This window comes from Protopterus annectens, chromosome 2.part0 (assembly GCF_019279795.1).
Source record: "Protopterus annectens isolate FY-2018-M chromosome 2.part0, PAN1.0, whole genome shotgun sequence".
In the NCBI taxonomy this organism is placed as follows: Eukaryota; Metazoa; Chordata; order Ceratodontiformes; family Protopteridae; genus Protopterus; species Protopterus annectens.
Window position 1 is genome coordinate 898,178,330 of NC_056728.1, and position 22,772 is coordinate 898,201,101.

General features: G+C 42.9%; 1 protein-coding gene across 1 annotated transcript in view; it reads left to right on the forward strand.

Annotated features, from left to right (window-relative positions):
• RIC1 (RIC1 homolog, RAB6A GEF complex partner 1) overlaps window positions 1-22,772 on the forward strand; it is a 2,584,659-nt gene that overhangs the window by 1,567,230 nt on the left and 994,657 nt on the right. Inside the window, exon 18 of the mRNA XM_044061149.1 lies at window positions 17,669-17,788. Within this exon, the coding sequence (XP_043917084.1) occupies window positions 17,669-17,788 (120 nt within the window). The remainder of the gene's footprint in view (window positions 1-17,668; window positions 17,789-22,772) is intronic.

Genomic DNA, 22,772 nt, shown 5'->3' on the forward strand with positions numbered 1-22,772 from the left:
CTGGAGGCTGTAAAGCTTCTCAATGACCAAAACCAGGCAGTACTCCACTTCAGTGCTGTGAATGTAAGGAACCAACTGAGGAAAGTGAACTGCAGGAAGGCTGCTGGCCCTGATAACATTCTGGGAGAAGTATTGACAGGTTGTACAGACCAATTCAGAATAGTCCTGATGGACATCTTCAATACCTCACGTGTCCTGGAAAAAGTGCCAGCATGCTTCAGCTACCAACATAACCCCTTTGCCCAAGAAAGCCAACACCACCTGCCTAAATGATTACAGGCCAGTGGCCCTTGCATCACGTGTAATGAAATGCTTTGAAAGGCTGTTTAAAGGGCATTTGTCTACAGTACTACCCCAATCCTTTGACCTGCTGCAGTTTGCCTACCAGGCAAACAGATCAACTGCTGATGCCATTTTAGTGTCACTTTACTTCACATTGGAGCATCTTGAAGAGAACAACAACTATGCCAGGCTGTTGCTCATAGACTTCAGCTCTGCATCCAATGTGGATATTTCAGTACAACTTATAGAAAAGCTAATCAATCTTGACATAAATAAAGTGCTGTACAACTGGATCCTTGATTTCCTGACTGGAAGACCACAAAGGACTTGTGCTGATAACACTTCAGGGAGTATTACTGTCAACACCAGAGTACTTCAGGGTTGTGTGTTAAGTCCTCTACTATTCACAGTCCTTATCCATGACTGCTCCGCAAAAGCTTGCAAGAACCACATTGTCAAATTCGCAGATGACATCACAATGGTGGGACTCTTAAATTGTGATAACGAGAGTGGGTATACGAATGACGTCAACTCCCCTGATTGAATGGTACAATAACAATTTGGACCTGAACATCAGTAAAACAAAAGAAATCATTATTGACTTCAGAAAGAGCTCTGCCATGCACCTGCTCCTCAAGATCAATGGTGAAGAAGTGTAGAGAGTCCATACTACAAAGTTCCTGAGGTACATATATCAGAGAATCTTTGTTGGAGTGCAAACACAGGCCAGCTAATTAAAAAAAAAAACACCAGCAACTACACTTCCTAAGAGGACTTAGAACAGCAAAGCTCTCTATGAATGCTCTAATTACCTTCTACAGAGGAGCCATTGAGAGCATTATCACCACAACTGCACTGTATGGTTTGGTAACAGCACAATGGTCGAAAGTAAGAAGCTGCAAAGAATAATAAGAACAGCAGAAAAGATTGTGGGCACTAATCTTCCTAACTTACAGGAGCTATTTGAAAAGAGATGTAAAAAGAGGTACCGCAAAATACTGAGTGACACTTCTCATCCAGCATATGGTTGGTTCACTAAACTTGCATCTGGTAGAAGGTTATGGAGTATCTGCTGCAGGACCTCCAGATTCACAAACAGTTTTTATCCAACTGCAATAAGACTTATTAATGCAGAAGTAAATCTGGATGCATCAAAACTATAGTAGATTGTTACACTCTCATTCCTTTTCCTTTTTTTCTGTACAGTAATTCACTTCCTCATTTTCAGTATCACCCAATCTCTCCTCTGTGTATAGTGTACTTTTCTTTTCATGTGTTAGCAGTCACTGTTGTCCAGTGTATATAGTGTACAAGTCGTCAACTACAGAGGTATTTACTTTTGTACTATAGTTATTTATTTTGCAATACCTATCACATCCACCTTTTTGTGTTTGTTTTCTCCTGTAAAAGGGCTGACACTCAACATTTTGTTTAGGTAGCACTTGTGTTTCCTAAATGACAATAAAGTTTCTTTGAATTTGCATTCTCTGAATTTCAGATACAAATCTATGACTTTGTAAAAAAGGAGATGCACTGGTGGAGACTACAAATACAGGCAATGCAGGTTTCCCTTTTTTCTCCTGTACCTCCAAGACACTGTGTAACTGCAGGCACCTCAGATTTTCCTTGGGGTAGAGGTACAAGGTCTATGGGGTTGTTCAGACAAATCAAAGCACATAAATATAAGAGAGATATTAATGGTGATCCATGCCTTAAAAATCTCTTCACCTATGATCTGTGGGACCTCTCCGGGTGACTACCGACAGCACCACAGTGGTGTGATGCATCAACAAGCAAGGGGGCACAAGGCCATACCCTCTCTGCAAGCTCTTAATGATTGCTTGGGAGTTAGCTCTTCAGCTATCTTTAATCCTCCAATCCTCTTACATTCCATCAGAGCAAAACTTTAGTGGCAGACAAGCTGAGCAGGATCAGAACAGGCCTTCACAAATGGAAATTGAATGGGGGGGAGGGCGGGTTCTTCCAGGAATTGATCCAGTTGTGGGGAACACCTCAAGTTGATCTGTTTGCTTCCTTACAAAACAGGCAACTCAACAGTTTCTGCTCCTGGATTTTGCACAGACAGGCCTGAAAAACAGATGAGTTGTCATTCCTGTTGATGGGGATATTCCTTTATGCATTTCCATGCTTTCCACTGATATCCAAGGTAATTCTAAAGATTTAGAACAAGTCTCCAAAAAACGATTGTGGTGACTCCTTTTTGGCCTAGGCAACACCGAATGTTCATTATTCTCACTGCTGCAATAACATATGAGGTTGTATCCTAACAAAGATGATAGCAGCTGTCCAGCTTCCAAAAGCATCCATCCCCAACCCCATACACTCTCTCTCTCTGGCTGGCTGCTTATAGGTTAAGCCATTTTTGGAGAAAGCTATATAAACAATTTAAGTGCCTAAAAATCTCCAGCTCTGTCTTGCTGCCTCTTTCTGATGCATCTCTGAGGCTCTTCAGGATCAACAGTCATGCCTCTTTCTGATGCATCTCTGAGGCTCTTCAGGATCAACAGTCAGCCTAACGCTTCCTATCAGTCAGATAAGACCTCTTTTGGGGAATCTTTCCAAATTTAGTTCTGTCAAGGTAGTAACCAAGTTTCCCAAAATCCTTTAGGAAAGCTAACTAGCTGTTTATTTCCTCTTCTGGGACTACGAATGGGTCAACCTGCGTCTAAACATGCTATTTATAGGTGGTTGTCTTCTGCTATTGTGTTTTGCTACTCTCACTAATATGGAAATTCCATTCTAGGTAACTTTAAGGCAAATTCCATTTTAGCCTTAGTGTCTACAGTGGCATACTGGAAAGGATTGGACTCTAGAAGCATTCTGGGGAAACAGCTTGGTCCTTCATCCATACATTTATTAAGCACTATAAACTGGATTATTTTTCCAAGTGCAGAGCAGGCTTTCGTAAGACCATTCTTCAAAGGCTAATGGACCTTTCTCCTCTCTCGCAATGCTGTCTACAAACTCCTACCACTGACTGTATCATCATAGAGGCTATTACCGTCTAGTGTTTAAGCCTCTAGCCTTTCAGCTTGTTCCCATCCACAGTGATCTAGGCAACAAAATCACAGAGCTTTTGAAGCACCAGAGGCTTTGTGATTAGTTGTACAGATCATGTTGTGTGGGACCAATAAGAAAGCCCGGAAACTATGCTTTATGTGGCAGAGGGCACTGCTTCCCTAAACGGGGATTTTTCACTGTGAGAATAGAAAAAAATTGGAAGTGCCCTCATGGCCAAGTGGCGGCCACCTAGGTAATCTATGCCCAAGGCCAGCCATGATTGAACCTTGGCTGGTGGACACACTTGCAACCTCAAAGTGTTGAATAAGTTGACCCAGAAAAAATAGCATGTCAATGTCACACAGAAGTTAACCAGCTGTGATAGCATACACATTTGTGAAACAGGAGTCCTGTATTTTAATCATAGACAGCATCATGATCATTTGGCATATCAAAAGGGTATGTTTGCAGGCTACCAGTACAAACCATGATTTGTAACTGGATATGCTGCCTTCATTGAGGAAGTGACTAGAGTTGTTAAAATAATTGATACATTGTCTTCATTGTGAGCTTATACTCCAGCACAGATGCCGTCAGTACTTAAGTGGGAGACTGTATGAGGTTTGAATAACACCATTACTTCCCCGTGATGTAAGTCTTTTCTAAAACCATTACTAAAGTATCACTTAAGACATAGACACACCCACAGTAATAGAAGAGAAAACAAACCATATTAACATTTTTTATAATTTACACATTTTATAGATTCATTGGTAAGTACTAGGCTACCAGTCCTTGGAGGCAATTTCAGACCTAGCCAATTTCTCTTTTTATGCTCATATTAACCCATACCATTTGATTTAATAGAGATTGGCCTTATTCCGTTCTGTGGTCAATAATTATATGTAGTACCCGTAATGATGAATAACTGGGGTCATACCGTAGAAAATTTGAGGGGACCCTTGCATTGGATAAAGCATTTAATGGCTGCTTCTAACCATTAGTAGTACAGGGGGTAGTCCTGGGGGAAATTTTCTGTTCTAAATCCATAGATCTAAGTTGCAATTGAATGTGGGAGTCATTTGGGTTTATACTTTACAGTTATGTTTTGTTTCTTTATAATTGTCATTCTGTCCAACATTGCATAAATTGCTCAGTTTTTACCTTCCCTTAAACTCGCTCCTCCTCCAACAGAATGTGATTTTGAATGCATTGTTCTCATAAATTCCATTTATTTCTATGTAGTTTGCTGCTTTCCTTTTCTAAAGATCCCACTTCCAGTTCTGTTATGCCTTACAATATTCAGTATTTCAAATGCATTTTTTTTAAGATTTTGATTTCTGTTTTCTAGTAATTACATTTTTGACGGCCAATAGAATTAAACTTAAGGCTTTACTATGTCTAGGCAGTTCTGATCCCATGTCCCAACTCACAGCCATTTGCTCCAAAGTATAGAATAAATGAGCACTGCTGCCTTTGGTAATGGCCAGTACTGGCAGTCTAGCCAAGTCTTACACTTGTACAGCTAGATATGATCGTTATAGTCAGAGGCACCCTAGGATTTCACCCACCTCAGACTGAACCCATTGCCTTTCAGTGCAAGAGCGCAGTCTTACCATTAGTAATTACAGCTTGACCAAAATTATTTTTTCTATAAAAATACACAATACAATGCTTTGGGGGAATTATTCAAACTCCTTTTAATTTGATACAGCATTTTTTTTTTCCTCGTGTTTTCCTTTTGGAAAAAAGTGACCTTTTCCCAGCTTATTTCACCAACCTCAGGTTGAGCCCTGTGCCTTTTAGTGCAGCACTGCAGTCTTACCATCAGTAACCAATATTTGTGTGCAAACATTCCCCTGCATGTATATATACACACACACACACACACACACACACACACACACACACGCACAGAGTTTCCAGAGTGTGAGGTAGTAATTCCCCAGTTTCCCCATTACTGGTGCCTTCTCTTCCTAAGTTCATGATATGCTGTTACCAGTTAGCCAAAGCTACCAAAACAAGAACACATCTTATCTTTACCCTTAGAGTAAGCTAACTGTTAAATGTTTAAATTGTAACAATTCACTGACCAAACATCTTTAAAAGGAAGTGAACAACACACAGATAGATTAATAAAATGCATAAATTCTTAAGCTAATACACAAACTGTCAGCCTCAAGCATTAAAAGCTAAATAATACATTTCTTTATGGGAATTAAGTACGACAGAACATTTTTTAAGAATTCAAAAGTAAAAAAAATTAAACACACTTGAAATGTTAAGAACAATATGCCTAATATCTGACTTAGAAACTGCTTCTGTGCCCTTACTGTTACTGGCATACAAGTCCATAATAGAATATTTAGTGTTCTTGCAGACAGATGATTTAACAGATGAATGCTGTCTCCGCATCTATCCTCCAGAAAGACTAAGAAGTTACTCCTGTAACATTTTGAAATAAACTCCAAAGTATGATATCCTGTGGCTTTAGTTTGAATTTTACAAGTTGCCTTTCTTGTACTTCTAACAAGCTTCTGTCAAGTAACTCATCATCATCATCAGTCTGACCTTGTCAGAATCTTCAAACATCCTGTTTTGCACAATTATGCACAACCATGGAGCAAGGCTTCAGTTTCATCTCTTATTTGTAAGATTGTCACAGAGTGGCAGATTCAGTTATCTTGTTTCACGTTAAATGTTACTTAAAAGGCAAGTATAGCGCAGCTTTTTTATGTTTTGGGGAATTTTTCAGACTTTTTAACTTGACAGAGCTCTTATGTAGCATTTTTAGTTTTCTTGCATTTTCCTTTTGAAAAAGTGGCATTTTCCAAGCTTATTTCAGTTCTCTTCACAAATCTTCTACTTTAATAAACTCAAGCAAGTTTTTCTAAGAAACCCTCATGAAGCAAAGCTTGAAACAAAGGACACATTTCTTATTGTATTCACCCAGGACTCCTTCTCATACTTTGCATGCAGATTGAAGAAAAAAAAACACCCAGTTACATCCAAGATCCCAGTCTCTTTCCACCTCCTCTATACTGACCCCAGGAAACAAACTTCATAGCATGGGTCATCTGTACCCTCAAAAATATCTCATGCTTCCCAGATTTCTTTGGACAATTCAAACAGTTTTTAGTCCTGGAAGCTCCCTGTAAATGCTTCCACCAAAACAGCACCACATAATCACCACATTCCCAATTCCTGTTAAACAGCCATCTTTCCTCAGAAATAGGTCAGCTCATCACATAATAAATATGTCTCTCTCTGTTCTGTCTCAGCATCCACTTATACATTAGCTGTAACATTACATCTCTCTCTTTTTATTCCAAACTGTATCTGTTGTATGTAGTGTGTATGTATATATAATATGTAGCAGAAAGTTACTATAAAACATAATTCTTGTAAGACTTGCATACTTATAGACGTCATTAAGAAGTTGGTTTAAATAGAGATGTCCTCAAATATGCAAGTATGGTGTAACTGATCATTGCTTGTATCATCTTTGTATTTTATTACATTTTGTAGTCCATGGAGCACACTGACTACACTTCAATATTTGGAAGAAGACAAATCATTTAAGCGCTTCTGTGGTATGAGACATCAGCTTAACAAATTTTAAGCACCCCCATGCTTCACTTGTTAAGATATGATATTGCTCTAGGCAGCTAAGCCTGTCAGTACTGACCAGCAAACAATAGAGCCAGAATAAAAAAACAGATTTGCTTCTGCCTACTTTCTGTTCCGGTAATGTGTTCCTGACTTTTGTAACATAACAGAATCTCTTACTCTGTCTTTCTGACAGTGCTCACTAAGTGCTTTATGGCTTTCAAAGCCAGCAAAACACTTGGCGCCTTTTTTTTCTTTCTGTGATTAGTAGAACATGGAGCAGATAAAGCTCAATGCACGACAAAGAATTATGATCAGGTCTCCAGTCATAACCTGTTAATGTGAAAGTGTTCAATCTCGCCGTTTGTTCTTACACATGGGTTCAGAGCCGATCCTCGGCTCCGAGTCGGCCGCATCACAAGCTCTACATCTCAGAGAAGCTCAAGACCAGAGTATATCCCAAGATCCTCCCTGCTACTCCCCAGATCTAGTTTGCCGCTGCAACAGATCGGTCGAAGAGAGCTCGAGTCAGAGAAAAAGTTTAATTACAACGCTCAGATAAGAGTTTTTTTCCTGTCAGAATTTTTCAGATAGGATAGTGTATAGAGTGTGTGGTTGTTTCTAGTTAGTTTCGGTATATCTTGGTATATGTGTGTATATATATATATATATATATATATATATATATATATATATATATATATATATATATAGGTAGGTAGTTTTTTCTTGGGCTGCGGCCTACTTCTGCCTGTCAGGGCTCTGACAGTGTGTGTGTTTCTTCTATAATTACTGCATAGTGTATATAGGTTACTGTTCATATTACTTCTATTATTATCTTGTTGCTAATAACCTTCTTTGTGTATTTTATTAGTGTTGGTGACTTTTTTTTTTTTTTTTTTTTATTTATTATTATTACTGTTTGGGATTTGTGCTTGCTATGTCAGAAAAGGCCAAATCCAGATTTAAAAGATGTCAGTGTGGGCAAAAAATGTCCATTACTGACCATCATGCTTCCTGTGTTTACTGCCTTGGCCCCCTCCACTTGCAGGAGGACTGCTCCATCTGTCATTCCTTTAGTGGGAAAGTCATGACAGAGAGGCGCAGGAAGCTGATTGACAGGGGCTTACTTTAGCCAGACTTTCAGGAGGCCTTGGAGAAGTCCGACCAGGCTTCTAAGTCTTCGAAGGGGTCGAAGACGTCTGAGCCCATGTCATCGGCTCTGAGCACCTCTTCCAAGATTCGTAAGCCGGTCCCACAGACCTCGGGGCTGAGCATCGAATGGTTATCTTTGATTGAGCCCCAGGTCTTGGACCCGGTGTCGGAGCTGCCTCCACCATCGATTCTTCATTTGGTGCCGTCTTCGGCCGTTTCGACCCGATCTTCCAGACCATTATCGGATACCTACGTGGATCGTGTCATGCAGAAACTAATGGAGAACACGGCTCTGTCCAAACTAATTGCAGTTTCATCCCAATTGGTGTCGAAACTGGAAGGCCTCCCCATATCTCCAACGGATCCTCCTTCAAGACCCATACAGTCTTTGAAGCCGAGAGAAGACGAACTGATGTTAGTGGAGCCCTTGGTGCCGAAACTGTCCATTGTGTGATCCAGCACCATTGACTTTGACTCCTTTGGAGCCCGTCGGGGAGCCGACGATCTCTCCTTGGTTCCGGGACCGAGAGTCGTACCGACCTTTCGATTCCGACTCCCCCTCTCGGTGCCTCGGCACAGATAGGGTCGGCTCCATCCTCGGGGTCGGAGCCCACGGTTCCAGTGTCGGGGAGGCATCTGCGTTCTTTGGAACCGGAGGAGTCCTCGGTCCCGGGGCTCGGGGGTTTTCGATCTTATGAGGAAGGTATTGTCTGAACAGACAACTACTACTTCGAAACTGTCTTCTCCTTCCCCTAAAGGGCCGCTTTCTGTTTCTGCTCCCGTGATCCACTCCAAGCGCAGAGTCCCATTGCCTCAGCCAGCCCCGGAAGGGGCTCCCTGTTCCTCGGAGGCTTCACCAGAAGCCCCCTCTGATGAAGTTCTGAGGAAAAGATTGTGCAAGAGGAGGCACATTGATTCCCCACAGGAATCTCTAACGTCTGACACCGACTTGGATGAGGCAGAGGGGTCCCCACGGTCCCCCCTCTGAGGATGTATCATTTTCTGACATCCTGGAGATCTTGAGACAGAGGGGTGATTGGCAGTCCCTGGCCCCCACTGAGGATGAGTCGGTGTTGCTGAAGGCTTTTGGGGCTCAACCTTCTACCTCCTGGGTGACTCCACCCTTCGACAAGTTGATGGACTTAATTGCTCAAAGGGCATGGGAGACGCCAGACACAGTGGAACCGGTACCTCGTAAGCCAAACAAGTTTATCACTGCCCCCCAAGATAAGTCTTTTCTTACTAAGGGAGTCCCGGTCGATGCTATGGTGGTAGCGGCAGCCACGAAAAAGGAAATGTCTGAGTCATCTTCTTCTGTTCATCCTCCTAATAAGGATTCTAGGACGATGGACAGATATGGGAAGCGCGTTTTCAGTTCAGCGACTTTTTCCATGCGTTCGCTAAACTATTTGACACATTTTACGCGACTTGAGAGGGATCTCATTAAGGAACTGGGAGATACCCTCCAGGGTAACACAGATGCTGCTGTCTCAGATAAGGTGACAGCACAACTTAACACCCTTACTTCAATAGCAAACTCATCCATGAGGTTCATCTCATATGTGGCTGAAGGATAGAGTAGAGCTGCAGCTTCAGCGATTGCTCTCCGTAGACAATCCTGGATGCGGCTGTGCTCCTTCGTGGAAGCCTTCAAGTCTTCCTTTGCCAATGCCCCCTTTGATAGTGCCACTCTCTTTGGGCCCAAAGTAAAGGAGACTCTAACTCGGTGTGAGCAAGAGGGGAAGACCCTGTCTGCTGTTGGGGTCCGTTTTTCCGCTCTGACTAGACCGTACCCCAAAGGGCAAAGGGGCGGAAAGATGTGGTTCCGTAAGACTCAGGGATCTTTCCAAGCCACACAGGGTGATGCCCCCTCCAGAGGCAGAGGGGGGGGAGGAAATGGAAGACACCACCCTGGCAGCAGAGGGGGTCTTCAAAATCAGGGCGACAGGGATACCATCCCTGGGAAGCCCTTCCAGCACTCCTGAATGGAGGCCCGTCTGTCCTGCTCTGGAGGCAGTCGGGGGTCGCTTGGCTTTATACCCACAGGCCTGGCTAAATCTTACCTCGGATTCTTGGGTAAAAAGCATAGTAACCAGAGGATACAAAATTCCCTTTACGTCAACCCCACCTCAACAAAAGAGATTTCCAGATGTGCCACCCCATCTGCGAAATCCAGCAGCAGTAGATATTTCAAAGCTGCTCGACAAAAGAGTCATCCAGCCAGTCCCGGCAGACCAAAGAGGATCTGGAACTTACTCAAGGTTCTTTTTAGTTCCAAAAAAGACAGGGGACTGGAGACCGATTTTGGAACTCTGCAAACTCAACACCTTCGTAAGGAAGGAAAAGTTCAAGATGGTCACACTACAGTCAATTCTTCCCTTCTTACAGAAGGACGATTGGATGTGCTCTGTAGATCTCAAGGACGTGTACTGCCACATCAAAATGGCCAGGCCATCCAGAGATTACCTGCGCTTCCGGCTGGGAGCCAGTCATTTTTAGTTTCGAGCACTGCCCTTTGGTCTCACCTCAGCCCCCCAAATGCATGGCAGTAGTGGCATCTCACTTGAGACGGCTAGGATTCCGAGTGTTTCCATATCTAGATGACTGGCTCCTTACCGCCACCACCGAGCATCATCTTGTACAGGCCAGGGACTACACAGTCGACCTTTGTTCCCATTTAGGAATCTCGATCAATTTAGAAAAATCTGTCTTATCGCCCTCACAGCATATCTCATTCATCGGGGCAGATTTAGATACAAAGTTAACTCTGATAAAGCTTCCTCCAGTAAGAACGTCAGCCCTCAGGGAACAAGTTACCCTTCTTCTTCAGAACAGAAAAGCTCCAGCCATACTAGTGTTAAAGGTTCTGGGCATGATGGGGGCTTCTCTAATTGCAGTCCCTATGGGCAGAATGCACATGAGGGTTCTCCAATGGCTGCTTGTCGCGCAATGGTCATTCCAACAACTACCCTTATCGCACAAAATACTAATAATGAACTCTTGCAAATGAGATCTGCTATGGTGGGTGAACAGTCAGGATCTCACAATAGGTCGCCCATTTGTCCTACCCAGTCCTACAGTTACAATAACCATGGACGCTTCCCTGATAGGGTGGGGTGGGGGGGTCCTTCAGGGAAGAACAGTCCAAGGGGAATGTTCCAAACTTGAGTACAACCTGCACATCAATGTCCTGGAATTGAGAGCGGTGTTTCTAGCATTGCAACACTTCCACGCATCCTTACCTCTGGGAACGATAGCAGTTCAGACGGACAACATGTCTGTGGTCTGGTACATAAACAAGCAAGGGGGAACCAGGTCTTACCCATTATGCAGAGGCGCCCTGAGAATTTGGCAGTGGACGGAGTCCACGGGTCGCTTTCTAGTGGCAACGCACATCCCGGCGTCATCTAACGTCATTGCGGACAGGTTGAGCAGAGCCATCCTGTTGCCCCACAAGTGGTCCCTCAAATCGCAAGTGGCGGAAATGATTTTCCACAAATGGGGCCAGCCTTGCTGCGATTTATTTGCATCTCCGTTGAATGCCAAATGTAGAAGCTACTTTGCCTTACTCCCCCCTCTGGGTGGTGTCCCCAGGGACACACTAGTGCATGATTGGCCCCCGGGTCTCCAATATGCATTTCCTCCTGCCCCGTTGATACCCAAATTTCTTCAGAAAGCCAGAGACCTGGAAAGGACGATAATCCTCATAGCGCCATATTGGCCTCGGCAGATATGGTTCCCCTTTCTTCGAGCCCATCAGATGGAGGAACCTTGGTTGCTGGACCCAGTGCCAGATCTATTGACTCACTCGTCGGGAGTTCCTCATCCATCCCTTCAATCCCTCAAACTGACAGCTTGGCTGCTCCGCTTCCCTGCTTAGCCAGGTCAGATCCCTTCTCTCCTGAAGTACAGCACATTCTGGTTGCCTCTCATAAAGCCTCCACCAGAAAACTTTACAGGAGTAAATGGAAACGTTTTGTATGTTGGGCATCAGGTCAACGTATAGATCCCTTGGTAGCCCCGCTTCATAAGGTTTTGGAGTTCTTATCCTTACTGTTTCTTGAAGGGGCCTCTACTTCCACTATGAGTGCAGTTGGTGGCCATATTTAACTTCCATGTTGATGAAGGGGGCTCTTCTATTATGTCTCACAGGCTTTGCAAGGCTTTTATGAGAGGAACTTTCCACCTTCGTCCACCCATTCGGGAGCCAATTTCCCCATGGAATTTGAACTTGTTGCTGTCGCAACTTATGTTACCACCCTTCAAACCAGCCTCATCCTGTTTCCTGAAGTTCTTGTCCTGGAAGACTCTATTTCTTGTTGCTGTCACTTCAGCTCGAAGAATATCGGAGTTACACGCATTATCAGTTAGGCCACCGTACTTGATCTTCCACTCGGACAGAGTGTCCTTGTGCACGAACCCGTCATTCCTCCCCAAAGTTTGTTCTATGTTGAACATTAACCAATCCATAGAACTTCCCACATTCTTCAAGAATCATTCAAACAAATTGGAATATATGCTGCATAAACTGGATGTGCATAGGCAACTGAGATTTTATCTGGACAGGACTAAAAATCACAGAAAATCGGATCAACTGTTTGTTTCATTTGCAGACAACAGAAAGGGCATGGCAGTCACCAAGTGTACCTTGTCTAAATGGCTTTCCGATTGTATAGGCTTTGTATATTCTGTTTCGAATCAACCACTGCCTTTCAAGCCCAAGGCTCATTCTACTAGGGCCGTTTCCACTTCCTAAGCATATGCGACTCACTTACCATTGGATACAATTTGTGCAGCAGCAACGTGGGCAACACCTCATACGTTTATCACTCATTACAAGGTGGACAGGGTCTCTAAGGACAGGGCATCCTTTGGTTCCACTGTGCTCAGGAACGTTCTTCCATGAGTCACCCAGGGTAACGGAGCTAGGGACGCTACCCGTGTGTAAGAACAAACGGCGAGATTGAACACTTTCACATAATGAAGTTATGTTCTTACCATAATGTTCCATGTGAAGTGTTCATCTCGCCTTTGTTCTTACATTCCCTCCCTCCTCCCCCCACCACATTCTGGAAGAACTGGTAAGATTAGAGTCTGGTCGGGGTCCCTTCCGTCTTCTGGGGTGAATTAATCTGTGTCCTCCTGCGGATATGGTACACCACCATATGGCATTATGCTATTAGTTTATGGTGTATATGGTTACAGGTGTGAATGTCTTAGAGCAGTTGATGACCGGCGGTCTGGTTTCTTGCAAACTAGATCTGAGGAGTAGCAGGGAGGATCATGGGATATACTCTGGTCTTGAGCTTCTCTGAGATGTAGAGCTTGTGATACGGCCGACTCGGAGTCGAGGATCGGCTCCGAACCCGTGTGTAAGAACAAAGGCGAGATGAACACTTCACATGGAATGTTATGGTAAGAACATAACTTCTTTTTTTATGTGTTCTCAACATGGATGCCAAGATTCATCCATTTATCTTGGTATCCATGTTTTGAACACATAATCAGACAGTTGTGATCAGCAACCCAGTCATAATCCTCTGTATTATATTCATAACTTTGTTCTTCTGTTGAGTAAAGCTGAAAATAGAACACATAGATCAAGGTTTATACTCCAGTAACAAATAAAAATAAAACTATGTATTAAGAAACCAGGGGATGATGTTCTTGTAGTTCCAGAGGGTACCCAGACTGTGACCATGGATGTGTCAAATCAGGCCTTGGAAGCTCAAGCCAGTCATCCTAAGGTTCATGACATGAGGTCCTTCCATGCAGACAGTTCAGCCTAAAAGATATGGTGACCCTCACTGTGGCACCAAGAGCTTTGAAAATTATCTGGCCAGCCAGCTACTCTGAAAGTGATTGAAGGCAGTGAATTGATGATATAGTATTTTTATTTTATTTATTTCACAATTTGATGACCTGGTAGTGGACTGGTCTGTTGACCCTTTTCAGCCACAACCTTGGTACAAGATTATAGAGAACAGTAAAATTGCATTAAAATTATTATTTAACACTAAATTAATACAGAATAATAAAATTACAGCAAACTTATAATGGAAGAATAATAATCATCATGCACTTAGAATTAGCAAGATTGGAGAATGTACAACAATGTAATTATATATTTGCCCACCTACCATTGTGAGCTGTAGAAGTAGCCAGTGTTGTGAAAGTACTTACAGTTTGCAAGTACCACCTATGTTTTTTTCTTTGAATGTGTAAAGTTTTTTTTATACCTGCCATTTCAGAAGGTAGCTGGTTGAATGAAGCTGGTTCTTTTCTGGAGAAGGATTTTTTTCTCCAGTAACTAGTTTGAATGGAGGTCTGGCCAACATTATTGTACTTTATTGGCTATTTCTTAGGGAGTAGCTCTTTTCTCTGATTGGAGTAACCATTTAAGAGGTGGCAGTAACCAAGAATCTTGAAATAACCAAGTAATTTTGAAAATGAGTGAATTTTGGAGAAAAATGGATGTGTTAGCTATTGGTAAGCCACTGTGCTTTTTCATATAAGGTACAGCGATGGCAGTTTGAGTCTGCAAACTGAGCAAATCATAGTATTTTACTTCTAGTGACCTGAGTACTTTGTGGGTTTTTATCAGACTGAAGTGTAACAAGGGGGAAGGGAATATTCAAGTTTTGGTACTAGGACATTTTTGGCTATAACTGTCTGCGTCCTTGACAATATTAGGTGAAAGAGACAATAACTCTGTTTTAGTTCTTTTAATATATAAAGAAACAGATATTCATATGCTATGCAGACCTGGACATAGTTTCCCAGCTAAGTTTTCATATGTAATTGTTGACATTTACTTCTGACTGCAGTGGTTGACTAGCTGATCAGATTCATATCTGGCAGCGAAAAAATGAATGCTGGATCTCGGGATTAATGGCAGCAAGCTGAATATATACAGCATTTTATTACTGGATTCTTTAATTTAAACAAGAATTACCAGTTCTGACATCAGTCAGAAAAGTCCTGTTAAGTGTGATTGCCATTGCTTAAGGCATTTTTAATTATGTCTTGTCATTTAATGAATGGTTGAATCATCAGTGTAAAGTGGCAGTATTTAACTGAGCTAGACAAACTGCACCAGTGTTCTACAAAACGTCATAAATGGCATTTCTCATATAAGTCATCATTTTAATAAGGTAAGTTAAAAATGTTAGATTGTTGCCCCTTGTAAAATGATTGAGGCAGAATCCATTTACAAAAATGTTAAATATATAATGGATAGTGAATGAGGATGAGCACATTCAAACCATATGGTTTTACTGTACTATATAGCGATATTAACCATACCTAAATTGTAATTTTGTGTTCAGATGGTCTTATATGTGTAAGACTACTATAATGTTTCTGTAAGACAATAAAAAAAACTTCCGTATCCTTCCAGAAAATGTCCCTAACATGCCATTCAGTATTTGATTTTACTGCCTTAGAGAGAGATCACAAAGTGGTGTCGAATGGAAGAGGAAGACGGTCAGACTTATTTTTGTGGCCTTTCAATGGCAAAGGCAGGCATGTTGCTCTTGACAAGTCTAGCTGAGCAGAGAGGAGATACGGCAGTTTCCACAAGCATGCTTCTTTCTGACCCAAAAGGAAAGTGTATTGGTGTAGCAAGATATGAAGTGCCTCAATTTAGTAGTACAGATGTTCTCAGACTGCTTCTTTTTAAGGACCAGTTCTCAGAGAAAGTGCTGTATATCCTGCAGGAGACCAAAATGACTTTTACGCCCTAAATGGTAGTGAAAATTTTCAGTGTGACTTATCCTATGCCTCTGTTAAAGTTTAGCTGTCTGCCATATGTGAAGATCTGTGAGCTTCAAGCTCCAATGAGTAAAGAGCCATTGCACCATCTTTCACAGAGTCCAGGTGAGCTTTAGAACTAAGCCTTCCTTCATGCCCAAGCCAGTATCAGGCTGGCACTTCATCAGGCCATACAGCTACCTGTCATTACCTCTCAACTGTCAAGATTTTTGTAGAGTATCCAGAATTTTTCTTTATATTTTGGTCTGTTCTTCATAAAGTGTGTGTGTGTGTGTGTGTGTGTGTGTGTGTGTGTGTGTGTGTGTGTGTGTGTGTGTGTGTGTGTGTGTGTGTGTGTAGGGGTTGGTAAATCACTGAGTATTGAAGTCACTAACAATGACATATATTTGAGTTTCAGACTTCATGCCCCTCAGAAAAAACATGGTAACACAAATCCTGCTATTTTAGAAATTGTCTAAGTCTATAAGAAGGATATTTAAAATCTGTCCCTATTTTTGGACTGTTGCCCCCCCCCCCCCAAAATGATTATAGGCTTTGTCCAGTGTTCTTGCACTAAGCGATTGAGAGGTATGCTGCCTGTCTTTTGTTCTAGCCCACAAAAGAGATGAAGGGGGAATTACACTTACTGGTGTACACAGGTATTTAAATATTGCATAGCAAGGACAAAGGAGCTCTAGTGGACTGACCACCTCATTGGATCCTTAACAGGCAAGCAGTAGTAGACCATTTTCTAAGGAAGTACTATAAGTGGTTAGCTACTTCATTGCCTTTTTTATGTAAAGAGTGGAATCTACGAGAGCCCACTCTGTAACACTGCAGCTACCATAATGGCCTTCTTTGGAAATATGTTAGCCCAGAGTAAATTAGAGGCAGCCACGTGGTCATTATAGATTGGATCTTCAGTCCAGGAGCAGGACAGGACTTGTTCCTACAGTTCAGGGATATGCTATAACTACCACCACCCTATTGAGGCAGCTGATTGCTTTAATAATCTGCCCATAGATAGGGATTTGTACTATAGCAGTGATCCTTATGACAAACATAGTACAGCTGCTGAACACACACGTGATCACAACAAGTGTTTGAGTAGAAAGTTTTCAGATGTAGTATAAGCTTTCAGTCCATCTTTCCCCTGGTTAGTGGTCATTTCTTCACTGCCCTGACATTTCTGGCAGGAAAGTGGATATGACACTGAAATCAGAAAGCCCTTTCCCCAAAACAAATGGTCAGCACTTACTTATACTGACCTTGGACCACCTCCATGGACTCCCGGAGGACTTCAGGGCTGACCATTCTTAATATTTTCTGGTGTTGAGAGCAAATTCATTAACTTCTTATGGGTTTTACAGACAACGGACATGAGATATTATTTGCACCTCACATAGGTACACTATAGCCTTCCTACCAGTAAAGAACTAAAATGGCCCTGCCAGTACATTTAGACATGCATTAGACTGATACTGTGAGCTAGAAGAAGAGTCATCCTGCACTCTGAGAACATCAGTGAAGTTGTAGGAATTGGAAGAGAAGGGTAGATATCCATATGAAGCTTATTTTCATAGGCAAGTCATCCTACTGTAACAGTGTTCCTACTACTAATATATTTAATGTTAACTTGAGTGTACTAATATAACTGTATTTAATGTGTATGTTAATTTGCAGTGCTTTTGTGCTTATTTTTATTTAGTTGTTTTTGATGGGGTAACCAGGAAAAAGCCGAAAGATACAAAAAAAATTAATGAGCTTAATTGTTGTACCCAAGTCTAATTTCTGTGCACTTTCCATTAACATAACACATTATCTTTTTCTTTCCTTCCTCATTTTGAAGGCCTGTGATGCTGCAGAGAGTATTATGCTTAACCTTGCAGGGCAGCTTATCATGCTACAAAGGGACCGTTCTGGTCCTCAGATCAGGGATAAAGAAAGCACTCCAAACCCTAAAAAGCTGGTAAGTAATGGTGGTCATATATGTCTATTAACAGAATTACATTTACACTGCATTGAGAAACCTTTTGAAAGTTAATTTAAATTTGTTTTTTTGTGTACTGTTTGAATCATATGGACAGGAAAGGGTTGTAATGTGTGCCAGCTCTGCAGCTTGTGGGATTTCACCCAGGATATGTCCCAGATGACCCAGATTCAGCCAGCAGAAAAAGCACTGGTGGAGGTGGCTGGGGAGGAAAGGAAGTGAACACTTGGGATTGCCTAATGCATCCAAAGATTAGGAGAGTTAGAAGATTTCCTACTGCATGCATACCACCTGTGGTAGAGCTCAGTACTGTACTGCCATAAACAGGGAGCTGGTATAAGAGTGCATGCAGTCCAAACAACCATCATGGATGTACTAAACATCCGCTTGCAAACCTCTCACTTTATAGCCCAGCATTGCTTGTCGTCCACTGGCCAACAAGAGGACGTTAGCAGATCTCCTAGTGTTGTGTTCTTCCTTCTGTCTTCCAGGTATGGGAGTGGGTAGGAACAACTTAGTCACTCAAGAATATTGCTGAAATAGTCATGGGGAAGTGAACATGTGTTCCCATGGATTCTTCATTATTTGCTAAAGTTAAAAGGAGTTGTGTACCACAAGCCTGCTAGCAAACAAGTGACACCTCCATGGAACTTTTAATTTCACACTTGGGGAAGAAATATCCCTATTTCCAGTGAGCTCAGTGATGCTACACAATGCTAGAAGTCTAAATCTCAAAATGCAGTCACTCGAGGCACTCCTTAAAATGGAGAACATCGATATCTGTGCAGTGACTGAGACCTGGTTCAAGGCTGCAGAGACCACCCCTGCACTACCAGGCTATAACTCATGCCACACTTTTCGGCCATGTAACCTGGACCGGAACACCAAAGGCGAAGGTGTTTCCATATTCATTAAGGATATCCACACCTCCAGGATAGTTGCTCAGCATAATGCAGCCGAGGTTATCCAAGTGCAACTAACTCTGGGCAAAACTGCAATCCAAATTGTAGCTTGCTACAGATCACCCACTATGCCCCAGGAGTCCCACTCCTCTTTTCTTGATGTACTGGAAAATATTAGGGTTCAACCAAACACCCTAATAATAGGTGATTTCAACTACCCCACCATTAACTGGGAAAACTACTCATGTACCAACTCCTTTGCTCAACACTTTCTGGAATTCATAAACTCCAATGCCCTGGATCAACTTATCCACACCCCCACCAGGGGCAACAGTATCCTAGATCTAGTCATTACCCATATGAGTGACCGGTGTTCCACACCTGAAGTCAACGCCTCATTGGTCCGATCCGACCATAAGCTAATTTCCCTAGATATCCACATCCTGCCTCCACCCCCCCATTAACGAAACCATGGTAAAAAATGTCTCCAAAGCCAACTTCATGCTTCTTAACACAGAAGTGGTGAACTTCATGACACCCATGCAGATGGACAATACAGTTATGACTACTGAATCCTACACAGTTGTACTTTATAAGCACTTGCATGAGTGCATGGAGCATGCTAGCCCAAACAGAACCAAGACGCTATCCTCCAAAAAAAGGAAGCCAATCTGATGGTCCCCTGCCATAAACAAACTGTACAACAGAAGGAAGGAAACTCTTGCAAAAGAGAGTAAAATTCCTTGAGTGGAGGAGCTTCCCTGGTCAGCCTCAGTAAGAAGCTGCTATCCCTGATAAAATCCTCCAAAATTGCCACTGATTCTAAAGACAACCACAAAGCATTCTATAGCTATGTCAAGAATCTCAATGGCAACACTTAGATCTGCTCTGAGTTACAGCACAATGGCACTAAATATACAGACCCAACTGATATTGCCAACATCCTGGCAGATAGGTTCAGTGCTAATTTTACCCCCCCTCTCACCCCCTAAAGAGCCCATCTCTATACCGGAAGAATGCAAAGTTCCTGTAATCACAGCTGCAGAGGTAAAAACCACACTCTCCAAAGCCAAGAACACAGCATCCATGGGACCAGACATCATCCCAGGCTGCGTTCTATACGAGCTACCGAACGAACTGGCACCCTACCTAAGTACCATGTTCAATCATAGCCTCATCTCAGGCTTTGTGCCTGCTGAATAGTGCACAGCAACGGTTCTCCCACTCCACAAGGGGGGAGCCACCACAGACCCCGGGAACTACTGCCCCATTAGCCTGATGAGCCTGGTCTGCAAGGCCATGGAACGTATCATCATGGAACTTATAAACAAAGACATTGGTAATCTCCAAACTCTGGATCCCACCCAGTTCGGGTTTGTAAAAGGCAGATCATGTCTCCTAAACCTGATAGACTTCTTTGAAGCAGTCACCAAAGCTGTAGACAAGGGTAAGGTGGTTCACACAGCCTATCTAGATCTTGCCAAGGCTTTCGACACCATCCCTCACTCTGGAATTATAGATAAACTCAGTAAACTAGGTATAAATCCCTATGTCACAAGATGGGTTGCCAACTGGCTCACTGGCAGAATCCACACTGTGAAAGTAGCAGACTCCAAATCAGACTTCAGACCAGTGACAAGTGGAGTACCACAGGGTTCAGTCCTGGGTCCTCTCCTGTTTTGTATCTACTTCTCTGAAGTACAGGCTAACACAGAAGGTCTTTGGCTAATGAAGTTCGCAGATGACTGCAAACTAGGAGCCATAATCGAAACTCCTAATGATGTGGACATCCTACAAAAGGGCATCACCGAGACAGATGCCTGGTGTCAAAGCCATGGCCTCAAGCTTAATGCCAAAAAGTGCATTGTCATCCCCTTTGGTAAAAACTCTGTACCCATGAACTACAACATAGGCGGTAGTATAATTAACACCGAAAGTGTGATAAGAGACCTTGGGACACAGGTGGACAGTAGTCTCTCCTTTGATAATCACATCGCCACAGTAGTCAGGAAATCCTTCTACGTGGCACACCTCATCACAAAAGGTTTCTCATCCAGAAAAAAAGAGGTCATTGTTCCCCTCTACTTATCACTCATTAGACCCATTATAGAGTACAATGCCCCTTTTGGTATGTACCTCACAAGACATCTACAACAACTGGAAAGGTCGCAGAAATACCTCACAAAGAGGATTACCAGTCTCAAACACATGCCCTACGTAGACAGTCTCAAAAAAACTCCAGCTTTACTCTGTCACATATCGCCTACTCAGAGGTGATCTCTGCCTAACATACAAAGCTATGTCAAACTCAGAGCTGTTGGACATGCTGCACTTAAAGAAATCCCAATCCCTCCGAGCTACACACTCTAGGGACCTAAACCTTGTCACCACAATAAACAGAACATGCCGGAGGGATAGATTCCTGTCCCAGGGACTTCCCATACTCTGGAATAAACTACCTGTCTATATCAAACAAAGCTCCTCATTAGCACTCTTCAAGAAAAATCTTGATGATTGGACGCCCCGGGGATCACCTCTGTGGCTCTGCTCGACAGTGGCACAGGGAAATAATTATCTTGGGTGGCAAAAGCCAGGGTACCTTTTTGGCTGGGCTTGTATAGGCCACAAGGCCGATAGCCTAGTACCTACCTCTGAACTTATGAACCTTTTGTATGTGTATATAGGTTCATAGGTAGGTACTGGGCTATCTGCCCGAAGGCATATATTAGCCCAGCCACATTGTGCGGTATTCACTGCCCCTTTGGGTTAGTTCCCTAGGCCCTTGATCTAGCAGCTAGTACCCTTGGCACCTATCTAGTAGAGCTGGTGGTATAATCCCTGGTTTGAACTTTCTGTTACCCATCCACTTGTCAAGGTTCCTCTTGAAGAGTGATACTGAGGGGCCCTGTCTTATGTAGATTGGGACCTTGTTCCATAACAAGGGGAGCCTTTGCGAATGAAATCTTTCCTTCCAGCATGTTCTATTCATTGTTGTGCTGAGGTTTATATCCCTAGAGCGTGTAGCTCAAGTAGATTTGGTTTTGCTAAGATGGAGCATGTTCAAAAGTTCTGGGTTGGACATGGCTCTGTATGATAGACTCTGAGAAGGCGGTATGCAGCAGAGAAAAGCCTTAGTTTTTTTCAGTCGTGCTGCATAGGGCAACTGTTTGAGGCCAGTAATCCTCTTAGTGAGGTGCCTCTGTGGTCTCTCCAGCTGCTGGAGATGCCTAGTCAGGTACATTCTAATTGGTGCATTGTACTCAGTAATGGTTCTGATGAGGGAAGAGTAGAGGGGGCACCACTACATCCTTAGATCTTGATGCGAACCCTTTCATGATCAGATGGGTCACATAGAATGATTTTCTAACCATCTTGGCAACATGCTTATCAAAGGAAAGCTGACTATCTACTTGTGTCCCTAGATCCCTTATTACTTCTTCAGATTTCAGGGGGTTACCTCCTATGTGGTAGTTCGCGGGTACTCTGTTTTTTCCAAAGGGGATTACTACGCATTTTTTAGCATTTAGCTTGAGACCATGGCTTTGACACCATGCATCAGTCTCATTAAGGCCCTTCTGGAGACTGTCCATGTCGGCCGGACACTCTATTATAGCACCCAGTTTGCAGTCGTCCGCAAACTTGCTCAGCCACAGCCTTTCAGTGCTTGTCTGTACTTCTGAGACGTATATGCCAAACAGGAGGGGCCCCAGGACAGAGCCCTGAAGCATACCGCTCATTACTGGTCCGGATTCTGACATAGATCCCGCTACTCTTACTTTGTGGGATCTCTCTCAGAGCCAGTTTGCGATCCTTCTTGTGACGTGAGGGTTTATGCCCAGGTTGGTGAGTTTATCAATAATACCCAAATAGGGAATGGTGTCAAATGCTTTAGCAAGGTCAAGGTAAGCCGTGTGTATCTCCTTTCCCTTATCTATAGCCTGAGTAACTGTCTCAAAGAAGTCCACCAGGTTCAGGAGGCATGATCTGCCCTTGACGAATCCGAACTGTGTGGGGTCAAGTGTTTGGAGGTTCCCAATCTCTCCATTTATGAGTTCCATAAT